The following is a 19,551-nucleotide window of genomic DNA, read 5'->3' as shown; positions in this document are numbered from 1 at the left end:
AACAGTTAAAGCAAGTAATGATCTCGATCTCGATCTCGGTCCCAGTCTTAGTTTTTGCAGATTTCTCTCTACCTTTCATTATTGAAACAGACGCATCTGGTGTAGGGTTGGGAGCAGTCTTGTCTCAACATGCACAGCCCATTTCTTATTTTAGTCAGAAGTTATCTCAGTGTGCTCAAGCCAAGTTTATAACAAGAGAGAACTGATGGCAGTAGTGATGGCAATGCAGAAATAGAGGCATTATTTGTTGGGGAGAAGATTTACTGTACTGTCAGATCAGAAGGCATTGAAGTTTTTGATCAAACAAAGGGAAGTACATCCCTAATTTTGGAGGTGGTTGACCAAGCTACTTGGCTATGATTTTGAGATTCTATATCAACCTGGATTGCAAAACAAAGCCGCAGATGTCTTATCTCGAATGAATCGCATGGTGGAACTAAATAACTTCGCAACCCGAGGGTTGATATGGTTTTGAGAGAAGTCGAGAACGATGATGACCTTAAAAAATCATCAGTATTATGAAAGAGGACCTTGAGGGGAAAACAAATTATCAATGGGTGGCTGACAGGTTGTTGTATAAGGCGAGGTTAGTACTGTAATAAACTTCAACATTAATTCCAGCCTAACTCCACACCTTCCTTCCATGACTCAATTTTAGGACATTATGGATTCCTCAAAATCTACAATAGGATGAAGGGGTAGATGCATTGGGTGGGCATGAAGAATGATGTGAAGCGATATGTTGAATAGTGTGAAGTGTGTTAAAGGAACAAAACGAATGTCCTCTCTTTGGTAGGACTTCTACAACCCTTTACCTCTACCAAACTTGATCCTTGACGACTGGACAATGGATTTAATAGAAGGGCTACCAAAAGTAGGGGGATTTGATGCCATCATGGTTGTTATGGACCGATTGCGCAAGATGTCCCATTTCATCACCCTTACGCACCCATTCATGGCTAAGCTAAGCAGGTTGCGGAGAAATTCATTGAAGAAGTCGTCAGCAAGCATGGGATCCCGAATTTGATCATTATTTGAGAGAGCTGTTTTTGGCCATGGTGACATCACTAAAAAGAAGTATTAAGTTCCATCCCTAACCTGACGGCCTGACCAAGAGGGTGAATTGTTGCCTTGAGACATATCTACAATGTTTTTGCAACGAGCAACCAACCAAGAGAAACAAGTGTATGACGTGAACTAAGTTGTGGTATGATACAACTTTTCACTCCTATGCGAGGATGACACTCTTTCAAGAAGTCTATGGAAGATCCCCACCATCGCTGGCTTCATAAGGAGATAGGAAAATGGCCAAGAACAGTGCATAACAATTGCTCATGGAGAGAGATCTAGTGATTAGGGGTTTGAAAGCGAATTTGGTAGTGGCTTAGAATCGAATGAAAAAACAAACTGATTTACACGGTTGAGAGCTGAAATTAAAAACCGGAGATGAAGTCTATTTGAAGTTAAGGCCATATAAACAGAGGTGCTTAGCCAAGAAGCGGAGTGAGAAGCTAGCACCAAAATTCTACGACACATACGGTATAATTGAAGAGATCGGGGAAGTGGCTTATCAGTTGGACCTCCCTTCCGAGGTGGTGATTCATAATTTGTTTCATATCTCCTAACTGGGCCAAGCTCAACATGTGCAACACCTCCCACCAACATTGATTGAGGAATTCGAATTGCAAGTCAAGCTCGGGGTTGTTTTGGGGATCCAATGGAATAGTGAGATAGAGGATAATGAATGGCTGGTTAAATGGAAAGGGTTACATGACAACAAAGCAACGTGGGAATTTGTTTACTCCATGAACCAACAATATCCTGCATCCCAACTTGTTGACAAGGTGAATGTCGATCCCAATGGTATTGTTAGGCTCCCTATTACACATACTTACTGACGCAGGAGTAAAAGGGGAAATGGTCAGGTGACAGCATAGCAGTGATGATTGGTGCGGAGAATAACTGTTGAGGGACCCACCTGGGGGAATAGTAGTATTTAAAGAATGTTTTGGGACTACGGAAGGGTAGGTTATATTTTGAGAACAGCGGCTGAAGGCTTTTTGGGAGAAGAATCAGCCTTCTCGAAGTTGCTGGGGTTACCTTTATATTTAGGGTTGAGGAGAATAACTGCTGAGGAGAATAACAGTTGGGGGACCCACCTGGGGGAATAGGAGTATTTAAAGAATGTTTTGGGATTGCGGAAGGGTAGGTTATATTTTGGGAAAAGCTGCTGAATCTGCTTTTCGGGAGAAGAATCAGTCTTCTCGAAGTTGCTGGGGTTACCTTTATATTTTTTCTTTGCTGTCTGTTTATTGTTCTTATTTTCTCTGTTCTTGAATTAAGTATTGTGTAAGACTTGCTATCTTTTCCATTCAATATGTTATAACAGAGATTGATATTATAACAGAGTACCGTCTCTGTTTTTGCAGCTCTGTTAGGATTTTCTGGGTTATAGGTGAATGAGTCCTAACACTTTCTTCCTTGTGAACTTGAGAAAAAAAAAACATCATTAGTAGTTGGAAAAGTAGTTATCCCAAGGATTCTACCTCTAACCTTGTCAAACTCAACATTGAGGCTAGTGTGAGATTTGTAAATATGGTTATCCTTTGTAATTTTCTTGTAGTGCTTTTGATCCTCTATAGACTTCTTCCATTCACATGTATTAAAGAGGCCGAGGTCTTGCCAAATCTTTTTTAAGGAGCGAAATTATTGACCAACTGATCGTATATCACCCAATTTAAGGTTTAGCTCAAACACCTGTGACTAATTGCCTAAATCTGAATACATTTGAGACACACTATCCCATAATTTCTTAGTAGTAGAGTAACATGTGTAGTTACAACTTGTGTTTCTAACCATGGAATTTACTCACCAAGTCATAACCATGGAGTTTTGAGCATCCCAGCCAGCAAAGCACGAGTCGATGGGAGTTGTTGGGGTAGTTTTCTCTCCGAAAGTGTAGGCAATTTTTCCTTGTTCACGAGTATTCAATCAAACACTTTAGGACCAACAAAGAAACTTATCTCGATTAAGTTGGATTGTGGGTATTTGGACGAGGGGTCTATTGGATTGGATGCGATTATCAAGGGTTTTTGCATTAGATGACTTAGTTTTTGACATAACTGAAGCAATACATATCCAAAAATAATTTGAGAAAAAAACCCACAACATATGGCGACGAAGATCGGGGTTCGACAGTTTGAACTGAGACGACCGACAATGCCCACTTGCAAACAACTAGTGACAACAAAGAACTATTGACTTACAACCAAAAAACCTAAAAAAATGCGAGTCTTTGGTGGGAAGAACTTTTGGCAATATATGGTTGACAGCAGCGATCGATTGGAGAAGTGGCAACCGGCCACGATGATGCATGAGTCAGTTGTATGGATTTTAAGGTTTTTTATTTTAATGGAAATGGGCTGCTTTATTAATTATAAAGAAAAAGGCTAGCTCTCAAATACAAGAGTATTATACTAAGAGCAGGAGCTGCTTTGATACCCGATTCAAAAAATGTATTTTCTGTCTTATTTTCTTTAGAAAGGCAGGGTTTCTTAAATAGAAGAAATACTCAACAATATCATTCAATTAAGTTTAGAAGAAATACTCAACAATATCATTCAATTAAGTTTGACAAATGTACTGTCATTCAACCCCCCCCCCCCCCCCCCCCCCCCATGTTTCCCCACTGCATTCCTGTACTCTTAACTAACGAACTTAAATTGCTTCACTGACTGTCCAGGTCATACTCAAGTTGCTGAGGCGTTGAAATTACCCCTTCACGTGTTTTTTACAATGCCATGGACGTAAGTCTTTTTTCGTGAGAAAATCTAGTGCCTAAAGCGTTTGATGTATATTGTTAAAGTGCATTTACACTGATTGGATTATTTGATCTAAGTATTGATGTAATTAAGTTTATCTTATCGTAACCCATCTACTCAACTTTTTAGGTCAATTGGTGATTTGACATAGTATTAGAGTAGGAGGTTGTTGATTATTTCCTTTCTTGTATTATATTTTACTGTATTGGTTGTATTATATTTGCCCAAATCATCTTTGTAATAGGTTCTTCTTCTATTTAAGAAAACTTCTTCTCTCCTTGTGAAATATACAAGAAATATATTATCTAGCATGGTATCAGAGAAGGTTTTTTGAAAACCATAAAAACCGTAACTTTTTGAAAAACCTAAAAAACCCTAAATCCGTTACAAGCCACTGCCGCCACGTACCTTAGCCACCTCAAGGGTTGCCGTCGTCGGACTTTTTCGATAGCCGTTTTTTCTTGCATCTCTTGCTGTAAATTGGTTGGTTTCTGTGTCTTTTTTGGTCTTCATCGGTCGCCTTTGTTTGAGATGTCTGCCGTTGTCTGCCACTGGTGACGAATTTGGTTTGTTTTTTCAGATTTGTTCTATCTGTTTTCTGAACTCTGTTGCTTCAACCATGTCAAATACTAAGTCACCTATGGCTAAAGTTGACAATTGTATCCATTCCTATAGCCCCACTATCCAAATAACCACGATCTGACTTAATGGAGACAACTTTTCTTCTTTGGTCACAAAGTGTTAGGGTATGTTATTGTGGACAAGGAAAAATTGGCTATATTACAGGAGAGAAGCTCTCCCAAAACTAGACGATCCTTTGTTTGCTATATGGGACGTTGAAAACTTTATGGTTATGACTTGGCTTGTAAACTCCATGGTTGAAGGCATTAGCTGTAATTATATGTGCTAATCTACGGCAAAAGAATTGTGGGATAGTGTGACGCAGATGTACTTTGATTTGGGCAATCAATCATAGGTATTTGAGTTGAATCTCAAATTAGGAGATATACGCCAAGGAGGTTACTCGGTGACAATACTTTCACTCTCGAAAATGGATTTGGCAACACCTGGATCTCTTTGATTCATACAAATGGAAGTCTACAGATGATCAAAAGCATTACAGGAAAACTGTAGAAGACAGTCGTATATTCAAGTTTCTGCTGGCCTCTATGTTGAATTTTTTATAAGGTTAGAGGTCGAATTCTTTAGAAAACCTCCTTCCACCTATTAATGATGTGTTTTCTGGAGTTCACAGGGAAGATGATGTAATTCAAAGTTGGATATGTTTTCCAAATGAAATCTCTGCCTTCAAAGGCTAAGAGATGATGTATTAATAATGCTTTGTAAGTTTGTTACAAAGTAGTTTACAGAAAAAACTGTTTAGGAAACAGTTAAGAATCTAACTGTTTTAACTAACTATAGTTGTTTCCATCCTCTAACTAACTATAGCTTTCTCTACCTTTATTCTTATTACATCATTCTACCCCCTAAGAATGGACTCGTCCCAGAGTACATCAATTAGCAAGCTTGAGTTGTCTGTTGCATGATACGGCTTCAAATTAGCATCATTGAAAACTGGGTGTATATGAATGATCGATGGCAGGTCGATTTTAAAGGCATTATCTCCATACTTCTCTAGTGTAGGAAATGGACCGGTCTGTCTGTCTTTTAGTTTGTTATAGGTGTCGATAGGAAATCTGTTCTTCTTTAAGTGTTCCATCACCAAGTCTCCTTTAGAAAAATCAGCTTGTCTTCTCTTTTTATCTGCTGACTTTTTGTAGGAGTTTGTAGTTTGGACAAGGTGATCATAAACTTCCTTATGCAATTTTTTAATCTTTTCTATCATGCTCTCTGCTTCTTTATTAAGGTCCACGGCTGTAGGGAGTGAAGTAAGGTCAAAAGTTAACTGTGGTAGCTTAGTGAATACTACTTCAAAGGGGCATTTTCCTATTGAAGGATTCTTCATATTGTTGAAAGCAAACACAGCTTGAGCAAGTGCTAGATCCCACTGCTTAGGTTTTGTTCCACTAAGGCAACGTAATAAATTGCCTAGGGTTCTGTTGGTTACTTCAGTTTGTCCATTTGTCTGTGGATGGGCTGTGGTGTTGAACTTCAATGTTGTGTCAAACTTCTTCCATAGGATTCGTCAAAAATGGCTTAGAAACTTAACATCTCTGTTGGACACAATAGTTTTAGGTACCCCATGTAGTCGTACCACCTCTTTAAGGAAGAGGTTGGCTATATAGATTGCATCATTTGGCTTCTTGCAAGCTTCAATGAAATGTTCAGACTATTTCGGGGAGTTGATTGTTTTTTTCATTTACTATGACTGAATCTGTTTAAAATGCTAGTTTTTGGAGAAGTTTAGACTGCATCATCTGACTAAGGTGCATCATCTGACTGAGGTTCTTTGAGGGGAGATCGTTGTGCTTCTATAGAGAATTCAAAGGGTTGGCAGCATTAATTCTAGAACTAAACTCATAATTACCCATAATATTAATTAAAGGTACCTTTCTGTTTTCATTCTCTCTCTGACCCTTCAAATATCAGTTTTTTAAAAGGGAAATTTGACTTGGCGTGGCCCACAAAACCAATCGGACAACTTTTTTTAACAGGATTTACAAAACCCAATAAAGATGACTTTTCAGTTTCCGGTGCAATTAAGTCAGTTTCGGCCTGACTTCTTGCTTTTTTCATCTTCTCCGGTGCCAATGAGGGTTCTTGAAGGCGTTCCAAAACTGCAAATGGATTTCTTGCTATGTGTAGATGTGTGGAAGTTGATTTTGGGACGTTTAAAACTGGGAAAAAAAAGGAGAGGTCCAAACCCTTCATCTTGCAAAGCCTTTCTAATTCTTTATGAGTCAATGTAATTTTTAAAATCATTAACCATAAGAGTCCACCTGTAGGAAAGGGAGGATTCAAACATTCGAAATCAACAAAGTTTAAAAAGATCTTTCTCCTTCTAGAATCAGTAATCTCAATTGTGGAGGGTACAAATCCACAAAGACTCTGCTTAACTTGAATCCTAGCTTCTCTGCAGTTGGTAAGATTTAAAGTGTCCATGGAATGCTTTCAAGTCCCTCAAAATTATCCTCGATAACCTCAAAGGTTCCCATGCTTCAGTAATCCAAAGGAAGGTTCTTGATTTTGAACCATCCTCCATAGCCTTTCATGGTGAGCGGCCAATTGTGTTTATGTTTATCCTATCTTCGAATTTTAGGTGAAATAAACCCATTGCCTGCCATTTCCCTTTATTATTGATGGGTTGGTGTCCACAGGATATGTGAAGATCGGAGAACAATTGGGAGATATTCTAACTAAAGCTTTAAATGGAGCAAAGATAAGCTATCTGTGCAACAAGCTAGGCATGATCGACATATTTGCTCCTGCTTGAGGGGGAGTGGTATGATATATATATATATATATTTATATATATCTCAAATGTCCTTTATTGTAATTTTACATAGTCTCTAGAGTTTAGTTTATTCTCTATATAAATATGTAACATTGCTTTGACTCAATATGTATAAGAAATATACTTCTCTGAACTCTAGATTACAGTAGGAATGTGTTTCACGTGATTTCTAGAAAACCATTGGACATATTCCTCCCTAGAACATAAATTATCCAGCATATTAGAAAGGAACTTCATCCCTGTTTGTTTTACCTTAAGCACACCTTTATATTAGAATGCCCTCCTGATGAAGGCCAAAAGTCACAACTTAACACCCAACCAGTCTCTGATTTAAATTTCGAAACTTTCAATCTATCTCTGTCCACTTCACCTAACTTTTTAAAGAACTTGCCCTCTGGCCATCTTAATAATTCTGAGACCGCCGTCAACAACCATTCTAGATGAAATCCGGAGACTGAAAAGATCTGCGAGCTTCCACATCTTCAATGTGAATTTGGTTTCTCTTTCCAAGTACAATAATGAGACTCAAGGACTTTGAAGCTGACTACCTCCATATTTGGATGAAATCGCTAGAGGTCGGAAGGAAAGAGGATAGAAGAGAGAGGATGGAGGATATAGGAGAGAGGATGGAGGATATAGGAGGGAGGAGGGAGGAGGGAGGAGGGAGGAGTGAGGGTAGAGAGAACTTACCTTTTTTTTTAGTGATGGAGTTTTGTAGCCCATTTCCTACCCAATTAGTAATGCTTCCATTTGTTGAGTCTTCTAAAAATTTTGAGACAAACAAGTGATGAAAAAGTGTTTGGTGTTGATATAATTGAATTTTGTTTTAAGTGTTGATATAATTGAATTTACCATAACCTATTGGCTTATGCACATTCTCGAGGAGGATTAACACCAAAAACAGAATTTTAGTGCCATCATTTTGGCATCCTTCTACCCACCCCTTTAAAATCAACATTGAGGGAGTGCGTATGTTTTGCATGTGCATGATTACATCTATTCTATTCTAAAGAACAAAGTTGTGATTTATATTTAATTAAGATTAAATTACAGAAAATGCCCCTGAACTGTGTAGTTTATGTCAAATATATCTCTAAAGTTTCAAGAGGATGGAAGCCATTAAACTTTGTATTAATATAATTAGATTATTCTTAGGAGATATTATTCTGGAGATATTATTTGATATTATTTCCTTAAGTGTATTTCTCTATGGTTATATATAGGCTTGTATCTCTACTAAATAATGAATGAATATATAGATTTATTCCATAAAATCAACACTTTGTTTCCAAAGTACCCCTGGATTATTGAAAAGTTTCATAAATACTCTTGAGCCTAAAAAAAAATACTCATTTATCCAAATTTTATACCAACTTTCTCACCAACCAAAATTTTAAGTTAAACATAATGACAAATTACGAACACAACTAATCTCAATAATTGTTGTTGTAATTAAAATACAATTAATTATTAAATTTAAAAAATGCATTTTACTACTAACACACCATAATAGTGTGAGATTTTTTTTATTTGACTAATTATTGTTTAGTATGTTTTTAAGAGATTTTATTTTGAAATTTTGTGAGATTTAGTGGAATTTTATGTGTTAAACGAGGTTTAAAATATCAATGTTGATGGATATTTCTGGAAAAATTATAAAAACAAAAAAAGTTCAAAAATTAAATTTAAAGTAGTGAATAAATATTTTATTATTTTCAAATAAGCAAACATGTCTATTATTTATATTACATTTATATTATTATCATTTTAATGTTTATTTTTTGTGATTTGTGGATTTTTCTACGATGTAATGAAAATATAGATTCACTTCTTCTATCAATATCGAAAAAGTGGAGATGTGAAAATATCGACAGAAACATCGATGTATCGAAGTAAATTTAAACTATGGTTTAACTTTAAAATTTTGGTTTTTATTTTGGGTGCTAAGAAGTTTGATTGTAAAAATTCAATTAATGTAAAAATTGAATTGATGTAAAAAGTTTAAGGGTATTTACGAAACTTTTCAATAGTTCATGGGTATTTTTGAGACAAAACTTTAATGGTTTCCATCTAAAACTAACAGTAAGGTATTTTTAAACCATTTTCAAAAGTTTAAGGGCATTTTTGAAACTTTAGAAAGTTTAGGGATATTTTTTACACAAAGTAGAGGGGCATTTTTTATAATTTAGCCTTTAATTAATATAAGTAATTTGGAAATAATGTATGTTCTATTGGATTATTCAGTAACTATCTACTTTTTGTTCAGGCCCACTAGTGATTTTCCTCATCCTCTAGCCCATGTGAAGCATCAAATGGGATATAGGGTAAGTAGTAATGATGGTTCTCATCTCACTTCCGGGGCTATTTTTTTAATACATGTAAATATTTGGTCTTTTGGCAGTTATCATATAACATAGTCGATACTTTAATTTGGCTTGGAATTCGTGACATTATAAATAGCTTCAGGAAGAAGAAGCTGAAACTGAGACGAATATCATATCTCAGTGGGCACTACAGCAGTCTGCCGGAGGTGCCTTATGGGTATATATGGAGTCCCCACCTTATTCCAAAGCCAAAAGGTGATACTTTATTCTGCTTTTGGTATTCATGATGGGTATAGCGTAATACAAAAAACATATTACTACTACTATGCCCCCCACCCTAACTGATGTAAAACTAACACTCAAGAATACTGAAATTTCTTTATCATTTTTATTAATTCTGTAAAGAAGATCTAGAGACCTATTCATACACGAGGGAAGTTGGTTGTGACAAACCTTTAACAGAAAGTAAAACTAACTAACAACCAAATAACCAACTAGAGGTTGCTTAAAAATCAAGAACTTAAACAAAGATTAAACCAACTGATTGATAACTAACAGTTATAACTCCAACATCAACTTCACCCAACCAATAGAAACAAACTCGACCCTGAGTTTGAATAGGAAAGTTGAAACTCATTTGTTGGGAGATAGGGATAGTTGTCAGCAACGTTGAAGGTGGAACTAATCTTCATAGTTGGAGGAAGATCTATCTGGTAGGCATTCGGTCCCAACTTGGCTAAAATAGGAAAAGGGCCAAGTTTTTTGTTAGTTAGTTTTGAATGTTGTCCAGAAGGCAAGCGTTGCTTTTTTAGATGGATCGTTACAAGTTCTCTGACTTCAAAAGTGGTTTGTCTACAATGTATGTCCGCTTTAAGTTTGTAGGAAGCATGGAAGCTTCTAAGGGTTGGCGGACTTCTTCATGGATTTTTTTGATTCGGTTAGCCATGAGAGTTGCTTCAGCACTAAGATCAAAAGGAACAGGCAAGTGTGCAACATCAAGAGTGCGGCGAGTGACTGGACAATTTCAAAAGGGGATTTGTATGTGGATTGGTTGGTCATGTTGTTGAAGGAAAATTCTGCTTGAGCAAGGTTGAGATCTCCTTGGTGGGGTTTGTCTCCACCTAGGTAGTGAAGGATGTTGCCAAGTGTTCGGTTGGTCACTTCAATTTGGCCGTCTGTTTGGGGGTGGCTAGTAGAGCTAAATAGGAGGCTAGTGCTGAATCTTTTCCATAGGGAGCACCAAAAGTAGCTCATGAATTTGACATCCCGATCCGAAACAATGCTCTTAGGTATCTTGTGTAAGCGAACAATTTCCCTAAAAAAAAGATTAGCAACATTCAAAGCATCATTAGTCTTTTTACAAGCTAAAAAGTGCACCATTTTCCTAAATCGATCAACGACTACCAAAATAGGATCATAACCACATTGGGTTCTAGGTACGCCAAGAACAAAATCCATAAAGAGGTCTTTCCAAATGTTAGGGGGAATAGGTAGTGGACAATAAAGGCCCAGGTTTGAACTAGATCCATTAGAGCTTTGGCATATATGAAGCATCTTTTAACAAAATTAGCAATATCTTTCTTTAGTTGTGGCCAAAATAATTTTTGAGTGAATAGGGTGAAGGTTTTGTCTCTACCAGAGTGGCCGGACAAACCACTACTATAAGCTTCTTTTAGAAGGGATTCTCGAAGGGAAGTGTGTGCGATGCATAAGGAGTTATTTTTGAAAAGTTAACCATAAAAAATATGAAAATCATTAGCCCGGAGATGGTTGATACATTTAGACCAAATATCTTTAAAGTCGATATCTGCTGGATGTAGGTCTTTAATATGAGAAAAACCAATGATTTTATCTTTAAGTAAAGGTAGAAGAGTACCTTTTCAGCTTAAAGCATTTGCCACTTTATTAACAATATCTAGGGTGTGCTTGATGACGAAATCAAAACGTTGTAGGAATTGAAGCCATTGAGCATGCATATGACTAATGGTCTTTTGAGATTGGAGAAACTTTAAAGAAAAATGATCGGTAAGTAAAATAAATTCTTTTCCAAGGAGATAGTGTTCCCATTATTTTAATACACAAACTAGGGAATACAATTCTTGTTCGTAAGTGGACCATTTCGGCTTAGATGGACTTAGTTTTTCACCAAAATATTCAATAGGATGTTTATCTTGGCTGAGAACAGCCCCAATACCAATTCTTGAGGCATCTACAGTAACTTCCAAGGGTTGTTGGAAATCTGGAATTCCTAAAACAGAGGTAGAGCTTAAAAATGTTTTTAATTGGTTAAAACTTGTCGTTTGAGCATCTCCCCAAGAGAAGGATTGTTTAGATTTTAGACAAGATGTTAGTGGGGTAGCAATGGTACTAAAGTCACGAATGAATTTTCTATAAAAGGAAGCTAAACTTAAAAAGCTTTAGATTTCTTTTAGAGATTTAGGTTGTGGCCAGTCAACTATGGCTTCTATTTTGTGAGGATCTACACTAATGCCTTTAGAGCTTATGATCAAGCCTAGGAAGTATAATTGGTGTTGGAAAAAGGAGCATTTTTTGATGTTGATATACAAGGCGTTTTCTTGTAAAGTGGTAATTATAGTGATCAAGTGTTCAACATGAGACTCATGGTTTTGGCTATAGACAAGAATATCGTCGAAGTAAACAACAACAAAAGGTAATGATATTTGGTTCATGAGGCACATGATGAAGGTACTAGGGGCGTTGGATAAACCAAAGTGGCCTTACTAACCATTTGAAAGGGCCCTCATTGGTTTAAAGGCTGTTTTCCATTCGTCCCCAGGCCGAATTCAAATTTAGTGATAGTCACTTCTAAAATCTATTTTGGAAAATATTGAGGCTTTCCCTAACTGGTCTAAAAGGTCCAGTAGACTAGGAGTTGGGAAACAATATTTAATGGTAATTTATTGATGGCTCGGCTGTCCACACAGTCTCCAAGAACCATCTTTTTAGGGTGCAAGTAAACTGGGACTGCACAAGGACTAAGGCTAGGTTGTACGTGGCCTTTGTCTAAAAGGTTGTGGATTTCTTTATGGAGAGCTTTGTATTCATTAGGGTTCATTCTGTAGTGGGGTAGGTTTGGTAAAGTACTACGTGAGATAAGGTCCATTTGATGTTGGATGTTTCGAAGTGGAGGTAAGGCAATAGATTCATCTAAAAGGGATGGGAAATTTTGTAAAATTTGGGAAACTTAATGGTGTAGATCTTGGTTGAGATGTCAGGTGGAAAAATTTTCTTTGGTAACAAAGGCTACAATGTAAAGAGGTTTAGGAAGAAAGAAATCTTTATCTTGACATAACAGAAAATGTGGTTTAGGAGGGAAACGTGTACCTTTTGTGTAGTAATGGACGTGCCAAGGGGAAGAAGAACAACTTTTTTGCCCATCCAAGTAAATTCATAACATTGTGGTCATATTGCCAAGGGCAGCCGAGAAGTAAGTGACAAACATCCATTTCTAGGACATCACAAGCAAGTTCTTGATAGAGATTGCCAATGGAGAGAGGAACGGTGCAAATTTCTTTAACGGTAGTTTCTCCTTTCTTTGTTATCCAATTGACTTTATAAGGGTTGGAGTGTGCGTCGGCTGTGAGTTTGAGGGCATTTATCAATTTCTTGGAAACAATGTTTTCCATGCTGCCACTGTCAATAACCACTTAACAAACTTTCCCATTGATTGTGCACTTAATGCAGAAAAGGGAATATCTTTGAAAATGAGTTTCAGTCTTTGGGGTGATAAGAACACGTTGAAGTACACAAGAAAGCTGGTCAACATCATCTGGTTCCAAAAAGTCAGGTTCATCTTGATAAGGGTTGTCATCAGATTCATCCTCAACATTAGTTTCTTGAAGAACAATGGTTTTTCATTGAGGGCATTCATTGGAAAGGTATCTTTCATGTCCACAACGGTAGCATTTGCCAATCATCGTCCTTTGATATGCGTTAGTAGTTCTCTTGATTGGGACTGTCATTAGTTTTAGGAATGATTGGTGTTTTGGTACCATTGACTGTCTTTGATTGATGAAGGTCAGGAGTAGTTTGATGGACTTGCAAGCACCGGCAGATTTAGTATAGACCCGGGGGGGCGAGCCCCCCGTCAACTTTATTGTCTTTATATAATATGTATAAACAAAACCAATTATAGCTTAATATTTATAGACAATTTAGTGATAACTATGCTTGTCAGTCCCCTTCCAACCAGAGTTCAAGTCTTGTATAGTTTCTTTTCTAGATTTTTATTTTTTCTCTAAGTTACAACTCGAAGCCCCCTCTCAATAAATTTTCTGGATCCGCCACTGCTTGCAAGGGAGGTATCCGTGGAGTTCTTTCGAAAAGGTTGTGGTTGACAATCCCAAGGCTGTCTTCTTTGTTAGGTTGACATTTTTTGGGGCAGTAGCTTCTTTGATTGTAGTTGCTAAAGAGATTGCATCAGAAAGGTAGGCTACAGGGTGTAACATGACCCCTTCTTTAATCTCATCTCGAAGCACTAGCACAAATCTTGAAACTAGTTGCTGTTTGGATTCTGGCAAGTTGTTTAGAGCCCCTAAGCGATGGAATTCTTCTGTATAACCAAGGATGGAACGATCCCCTTGTTTACAAAGTTGGTAATGATTATAGAGCCGCTGTTGATAGTTGATGGGAAGGAATTGTTTCTTCATTAATTTCAGAAGTTTTGGCCAAGATCGTATGGGAGTAGCCATAGTATCGACGATTGGTCTCTAATTGGTCCCACCAAGCTGAAGCACCTCTTTGAAATTTGAAGGCCACTTCTTTGCCTTCTTATCATCCGAAATATTGGCATATTAAAAAAAAAATTCTACCTTTGAATCCCAATCTAGAAGTTCTTTATCCATCTGACCATCAAAACTCGGGTAAGTCCATCTTCATTTTGTATTCTGTGTTTTCAGGTTGAGGGTCGTGTCTCCTTTTATTTAAACCCCTTCGACTTTGGGCAGGATAGTAATAATTGTCACCCTCACTTGAAGAGTTGAACTCCAGCATTGAAAAACCACCCCGGTGGTGTTCTTGAGGTCAGAATCTTGCTTGATATAGGGTTCTTGGATTGTGTTCTATGTTCATTTGTAATTCTTGATAAGGATCTTCGGCAATCTTGTGGTTTCCTAAGTTTCTTGCAAGTTTTCTACCTTCATTTAGAGGAAAATTGATGTTGGCAGCCATGTCATTGCCTAAATGTTGCCTTTCTTGGATTTGATTTCTGTTATTTGGAGCTATTTTAGCAAGCTCTTTGTGGGTTTCAGAAGTGATGGTTAGTTTCTGTAAAATTTCTCCTAACATCAAACGGATTTCTCCTAATTCTCCTACAAATTTCTCTACACTAATTAGTTTGGTTTCCATAGCTTTTGATGAAGAGGAAGGTTCTGTGTCCATGAAATAAATTGATCTGAGAAAGAATCTGCAATGGATCTTCGCTCTGATACCAATTGATGTAAAACTAACACTCAAGAATACTAAAATTTCTTTTTCTTTTTTATTAATTCTGTAAAGAAGGTCTAGAGACTATTTGTACATGAGGGAAGTTGGTTGTAACAAACCTTTGACAGAAAGTAAAACTAACAAACAACAAAATAACCAACTAGAGGTTGGTTAAACATCAAGAACTTAAACAAAGATTAAACTAACTAATTGATAACTAACAATTAGTTATAACTACTACATCACTAACTCCATAAACCACAGGTAAAATAAGAAGAAAAATATATATTATATGCATGTATCTATATTATTCTTGCTATATTCTCCATATTTAAGTGGCATTTTCATGTTACAGGATTTAATTCACATGGTCGATCCAGTCTTCCTTGCATTTGTTTTACCAAAGTCTGTTTATTATAATCATCTTCTGTTTATGCATATTGTTAGGTATTTTCATGGCTAATATCATTAATTATAAGTTTTCTATGTCTGTCTGTTAGAGGATTTTGAACATTAAGGCCTGTTTGGTAACCATTTTGTTTTTGTTTTTGAAAATTGAATCTACGGACTCCTTCTATTCTACCACTAAATTTCTTCCTTTGTCATCTACTTGGCCAATGGTTTTAAAAACAAACCAAAATTTGAAAACTAAAAAATAGTTTTTAAAAACTTGATTTTGATTTAGGAATTTTACGACGACTTCGATCATTGTACTTAATAAATATGCAAATCATTTCAAGAGGTCGACAGAAAATAGGCTTCACTTCATAAACCCAGAGCAAAAAACGAAATGATTACCAAATGGGCCATAAAATTTCAGTTTTTCAAAATGTATTTAGTTTTAGATTGGAAGGTTGCTTGGACTTTTTCTATTTCACCATCTTTGATTATGGGCAGTTTGCTTAGTTTACTGGTTTTAAAATAGACGACGTTAGGTTATGTTAAGCAATATGCTAAACTTTTTCTCCAACAAGCTTGATATGTGCTCAACACACTGGTAGACTACTCAAATTTTGGAAGGAACTTCTGACAATGAACTTAAATTGGAAATTATTGCTCTATTAACACATTGTGGTTAACTACGTAGTGTCAACTTTTTTATTCGTGCCCATTTTAATTGTTATGCCCAAGTGTTTGATATCCAGTTCTTCTTTTCTCTCTTTCACAGGATGAGTTAAAAATTCTTTCTGTTTCATTTCCTGTTCTTTGGGATTTCACGTACAACCAGTACTTGGTGATCCCACTCTTACTGGTTACCCTATTCTCATTGTTTCAGATTGGGGATCTAAAATTGATGTGGTTGGATTTTGTTTCCTTGACCTTGCTTCAAACTATCAACCGCCAAATTCTCTTGTGGAATGGATAGAGGCTGGCGAAAGACCAATTTATATTGGATTTGGCAGCCTTGTGAGCTACATTTTTGCCCTTTGCTTTTCTAGTATTTCAGTACTTGTCTTGCATTAAACATGATTTAGTCTTCCAATTTGCAAATAGTTCGAATTATATAAATAATTATTTTAATTGGAATCTTTTAAATGTAATGAAGGAAGTAGTTGATAAAAATAAGAAAATTGCTTGACCCAACTAAAGATCCAAGTCGTATGAGTGAACTGACATTGAAGAACAATCCTGAATAAAGCTCTGAACGTTAAATCCTCCAGCCAGGATTTCTTTTCTTCATTGCCTCATAGGCTATCAAACTGTTAAGCTTCAGTCATGCTATAAAACAAAAAAGACTGATATATTTTTTTTCATTTCGTGTTTGATGCAGCCTGTTGAACAACCACAAGAAATGACGCAGATTATAGTTGAAGCTCTGGAAATTACAGGAAGGAGAGGAATAATAAATAAAGGCTGGGGTGGTCTTGGAAGCTGTTAGTCTAATTTTTCTATCCATTTTTTCCTCCTTTTTCTGGTTCATATATGAAATACAAAAATAAATATATCCGAATGCTTGACTCATGAAGAAATATGGATCTCTATATCTAGTGGCAGAGCCAAAAGACTTTGTGTACGTGCTGGATAATTGTCCCCATGATTGGCTATTTCCGAGATGCATGGCTGTGGTAAAGTATTATTAGTGTTGTATTTAATTTCTTGCAAAGTTGTGGCGCAAAGCTTTTTGTTCATCACAGTGTGGCTTTGATCCTCTTCCCCTGGTCCCCACCTTTCATTCTATTTTCATACGTTAGAATGTTGAACAATATATATAAACTTTTAAGACCTGGAAAGTATACTGACTATACGTATGATGGTAATAATTAACAAATGTGCAGGGTAGAGGACTATGAAAAGTGAAACTATATTAAGGCAAAGTACCTCTCTTTGGTTCTTAAGTTTTGAGTATAGTTTGCAGTTCTATTTGATCCCTAAGTTGTAAGATGTTGAACCTTATGCTCGAGTTTGGAGTGTATTGTTTCCATTTGGTCCAAAAGTTTCAAAATATTACATTTTTACCCTTGAAACTAAATGCTGGATTTCAATACCTAGGTACTAAATGGAACCTATATTTCAAACTTCACCTCTGAAAAGCTTTTCTTTTCCATGAACTGCATAGCATCATTGTGGGACGCACTGCCCTTCAAGCATAACATGTTTATGTTTCAATGGATATATGAATTGTTAATTATATGATATTTTGAAACCATACGATAAGTGTTTGAGTTGTAAAATGTGTAACTTTAGAGCAGTCCATGCGTGATAATATAAATTCTAGTTACTTTCTTGTCTTTGATCCCCATCTCTTTCTCTATGTTATGTTTATAGAACAATCTAAATATACAGTGTATCGTTCAGGTACACCACGGGGGTGCAGGAACAACTGCAGCTGGACTCAAAGCAGCTGTAAATCTTTATTTATCTGCTGTTTGTTTTGCAAATTACTTATAACAATTGATTTTAGCCATCTTTTTGTTTCTTCAGTGTCCAACAACAATCGTGCCAATCTTCGGTGATCAGCAATTTTGGGGCGAGCGTGTGCATGCACGAGGGCTTGGTCCCCCGCCTATCCCAATTGCTGAATTTTCACTTGAAAAGTTGATTGATGCCATAAACTTTATGCTTGATCCCAAGGTATCTCCAGTATTTATGCAAACTTTTGGTGACTTTTCTAAAACTCTATATTGCCATTGCCACCAGTTTTGCATAAAATTGTCCGATGTTATGTGCATCATGAACAATTTTTTTATTAGAAGTTACAAAAGTGAAAGAAAAACTATTTATTTTGGTGCTACTCTTAAGAATTGTTTCATTTTGGTCCTCATGTTTACAAATATTCAAATTTAATCTATACGGTTGATGTATTTCCAATAAATGTAACTTTGTCCCAACTGTTGGTTTTTGTATAGTATTTGCTAAAAATAATTTAGTCCTTGTGAGCTTTTACTCTAGGAAATTGATACATTGTGTAACTATATTATTTTGCCTAGTTGAACAAAATTTAACAAAAGTGAGGTCCAATCTTAAGATCTATGGAAAATATAGAGGATAAAATTTCACCCTAAACTCTTAATCCCATATGGTATTTTAATCAAAAAGAAAACTTTTCATTTATCATATGTGAAAATGTGCATATTGCTTTGAAAGAAACAATGGTATGAAGTTTCAGCTAACAAATTTAATTCTTCTCAATTTTGTCATTGATTCTGTTAGACTGTTTATCTACACTCCTGGTACACATCACATGCATTCGAACCAATGAGTTCTTAGAGGAAGTAAAAATGTCTTAACCACCGAGTTATGCTTTGTTGATGAACTATGTATTTCTTTCATTGCATACTTTGCTGTATTCTTAATGACATATTTTCTCGGCGTTGGTGAGCTTGCAGGTAAAAGAGAGGACTTTGGAAGTGTCAAAGGCCATAGAATCTGAGGATGGAGTAGGCGGTGCAGTGAATGCTTTCCACAAGCATTTCCATAGAAATAGAACTCTGGCTAAACCTGAGGCTCCTAAACGTGGCTTTTCAGTTCGACGGCTTCTCCATATATCTTAATGTTTTTATTCTTTTAGATCCGTACAGTATCTACAGAAAACTACCTCTCTTAACAAAAGCCATTGTTGTTGTATCGTTCCAGTAATCTAACCTATAAGAGTCTACCTTCATTTTTGTTAAGAGCATCTGACTCGTATTTTGTGTTTTGTAAAACATATTATGGTTAAATTCACTAAGATCACTTCTAAATTAAGTGTTGCTTTCACAACGTTTCTAAAATCAGTTACTTTCTAGCTTTAAGACTTTCCTCAAAAAGTAAATGAAATTTTTAATAACAAGTAATTATTTATTTTATCATTTGAAATTAATTTTTTTTTGTATTTCTACTTAAAACAGTTATCTAATTGATATTTATAAGTTGTTTAATACTACTTTGGTTTGGGGTTTAAAGAAAACACATTTTGGCCTCTGTTCATTAAGGTTCATACTTTAGAAAACTGTTCAGTTTTGTCCCCGGTGTTAGTGTGTTGTTAAAAATGGAGTTATGAGGTGTCATTTTCTGTAAGATGAATAGGGGCAACTACACATTTTAAGATCCATATAAATCGGGTTGG

General features: G+C 36.1%; 1 protein-coding gene across 6 annotated transcripts in view; it reads left to right on the top strand.

Annotated features, from left to right (window-relative positions):
* Positions 1-19,219, top strand: part of LOC101212072 (sterol 3-beta-glucosyltransferase UGT80A2) — a 38,605-nt gene extending 19,386 nt beyond the window's left edge. For all 6 annotated transcript variants that reach the window (XM_031884203.1, XM_011661936.2, XM_031884218.1 and 3 more), the window contains 9 exons: positions 3,743-3,806; positions 9,503-9,560; positions 9,638-9,815; positions 16,282-16,412; positions 16,777-16,879; positions 16,995-17,071; positions 17,802-17,849; positions 17,928-18,077; positions 18,833-19,219. In XM_031884203.1, coding sequence (XP_031740063.1) covers positions 3,743-3,806; positions 9,503-9,560; positions 9,638-9,815; positions 16,282-16,412; positions 16,777-16,879; positions 16,995-17,071; positions 17,802-17,849; positions 17,928-18,077; positions 18,833-18,997 — 974 coding nt within the window. In that variant the 3' untranslated portion in view covers positions 18,998-19,219. The remainder of the gene's footprint in view (positions 1-3,742; positions 3,807-9,502; positions 9,561-9,637; positions 9,816-16,281; positions 16,413-16,776; positions 16,880-16,994; positions 17,072-17,801; positions 17,850-17,927; positions 18,078-18,832) is intronic.
* Positions 19,220-19,551: the final 332 nt, after the last annotated feature.

This window comes from Cucumis sativus, chromosome 1 (genome assembly GCF_000004075.3).
Source record: "Cucumis sativus cultivar 9930 chromosome 1, Cucumber_9930_V3, whole genome shotgun sequence".
In the NCBI taxonomy this organism is placed as follows: domain Eukaryota; kingdom Viridiplantae; phylum Streptophyta; class Magnoliopsida; order Cucurbitales; family Cucurbitaceae; genus Cucumis; species Cucumis sativus.
Note: the sequence above shows the minus strand (reverse complement) of the source record. Positions and strands in the feature narration are given on the sequence as shown.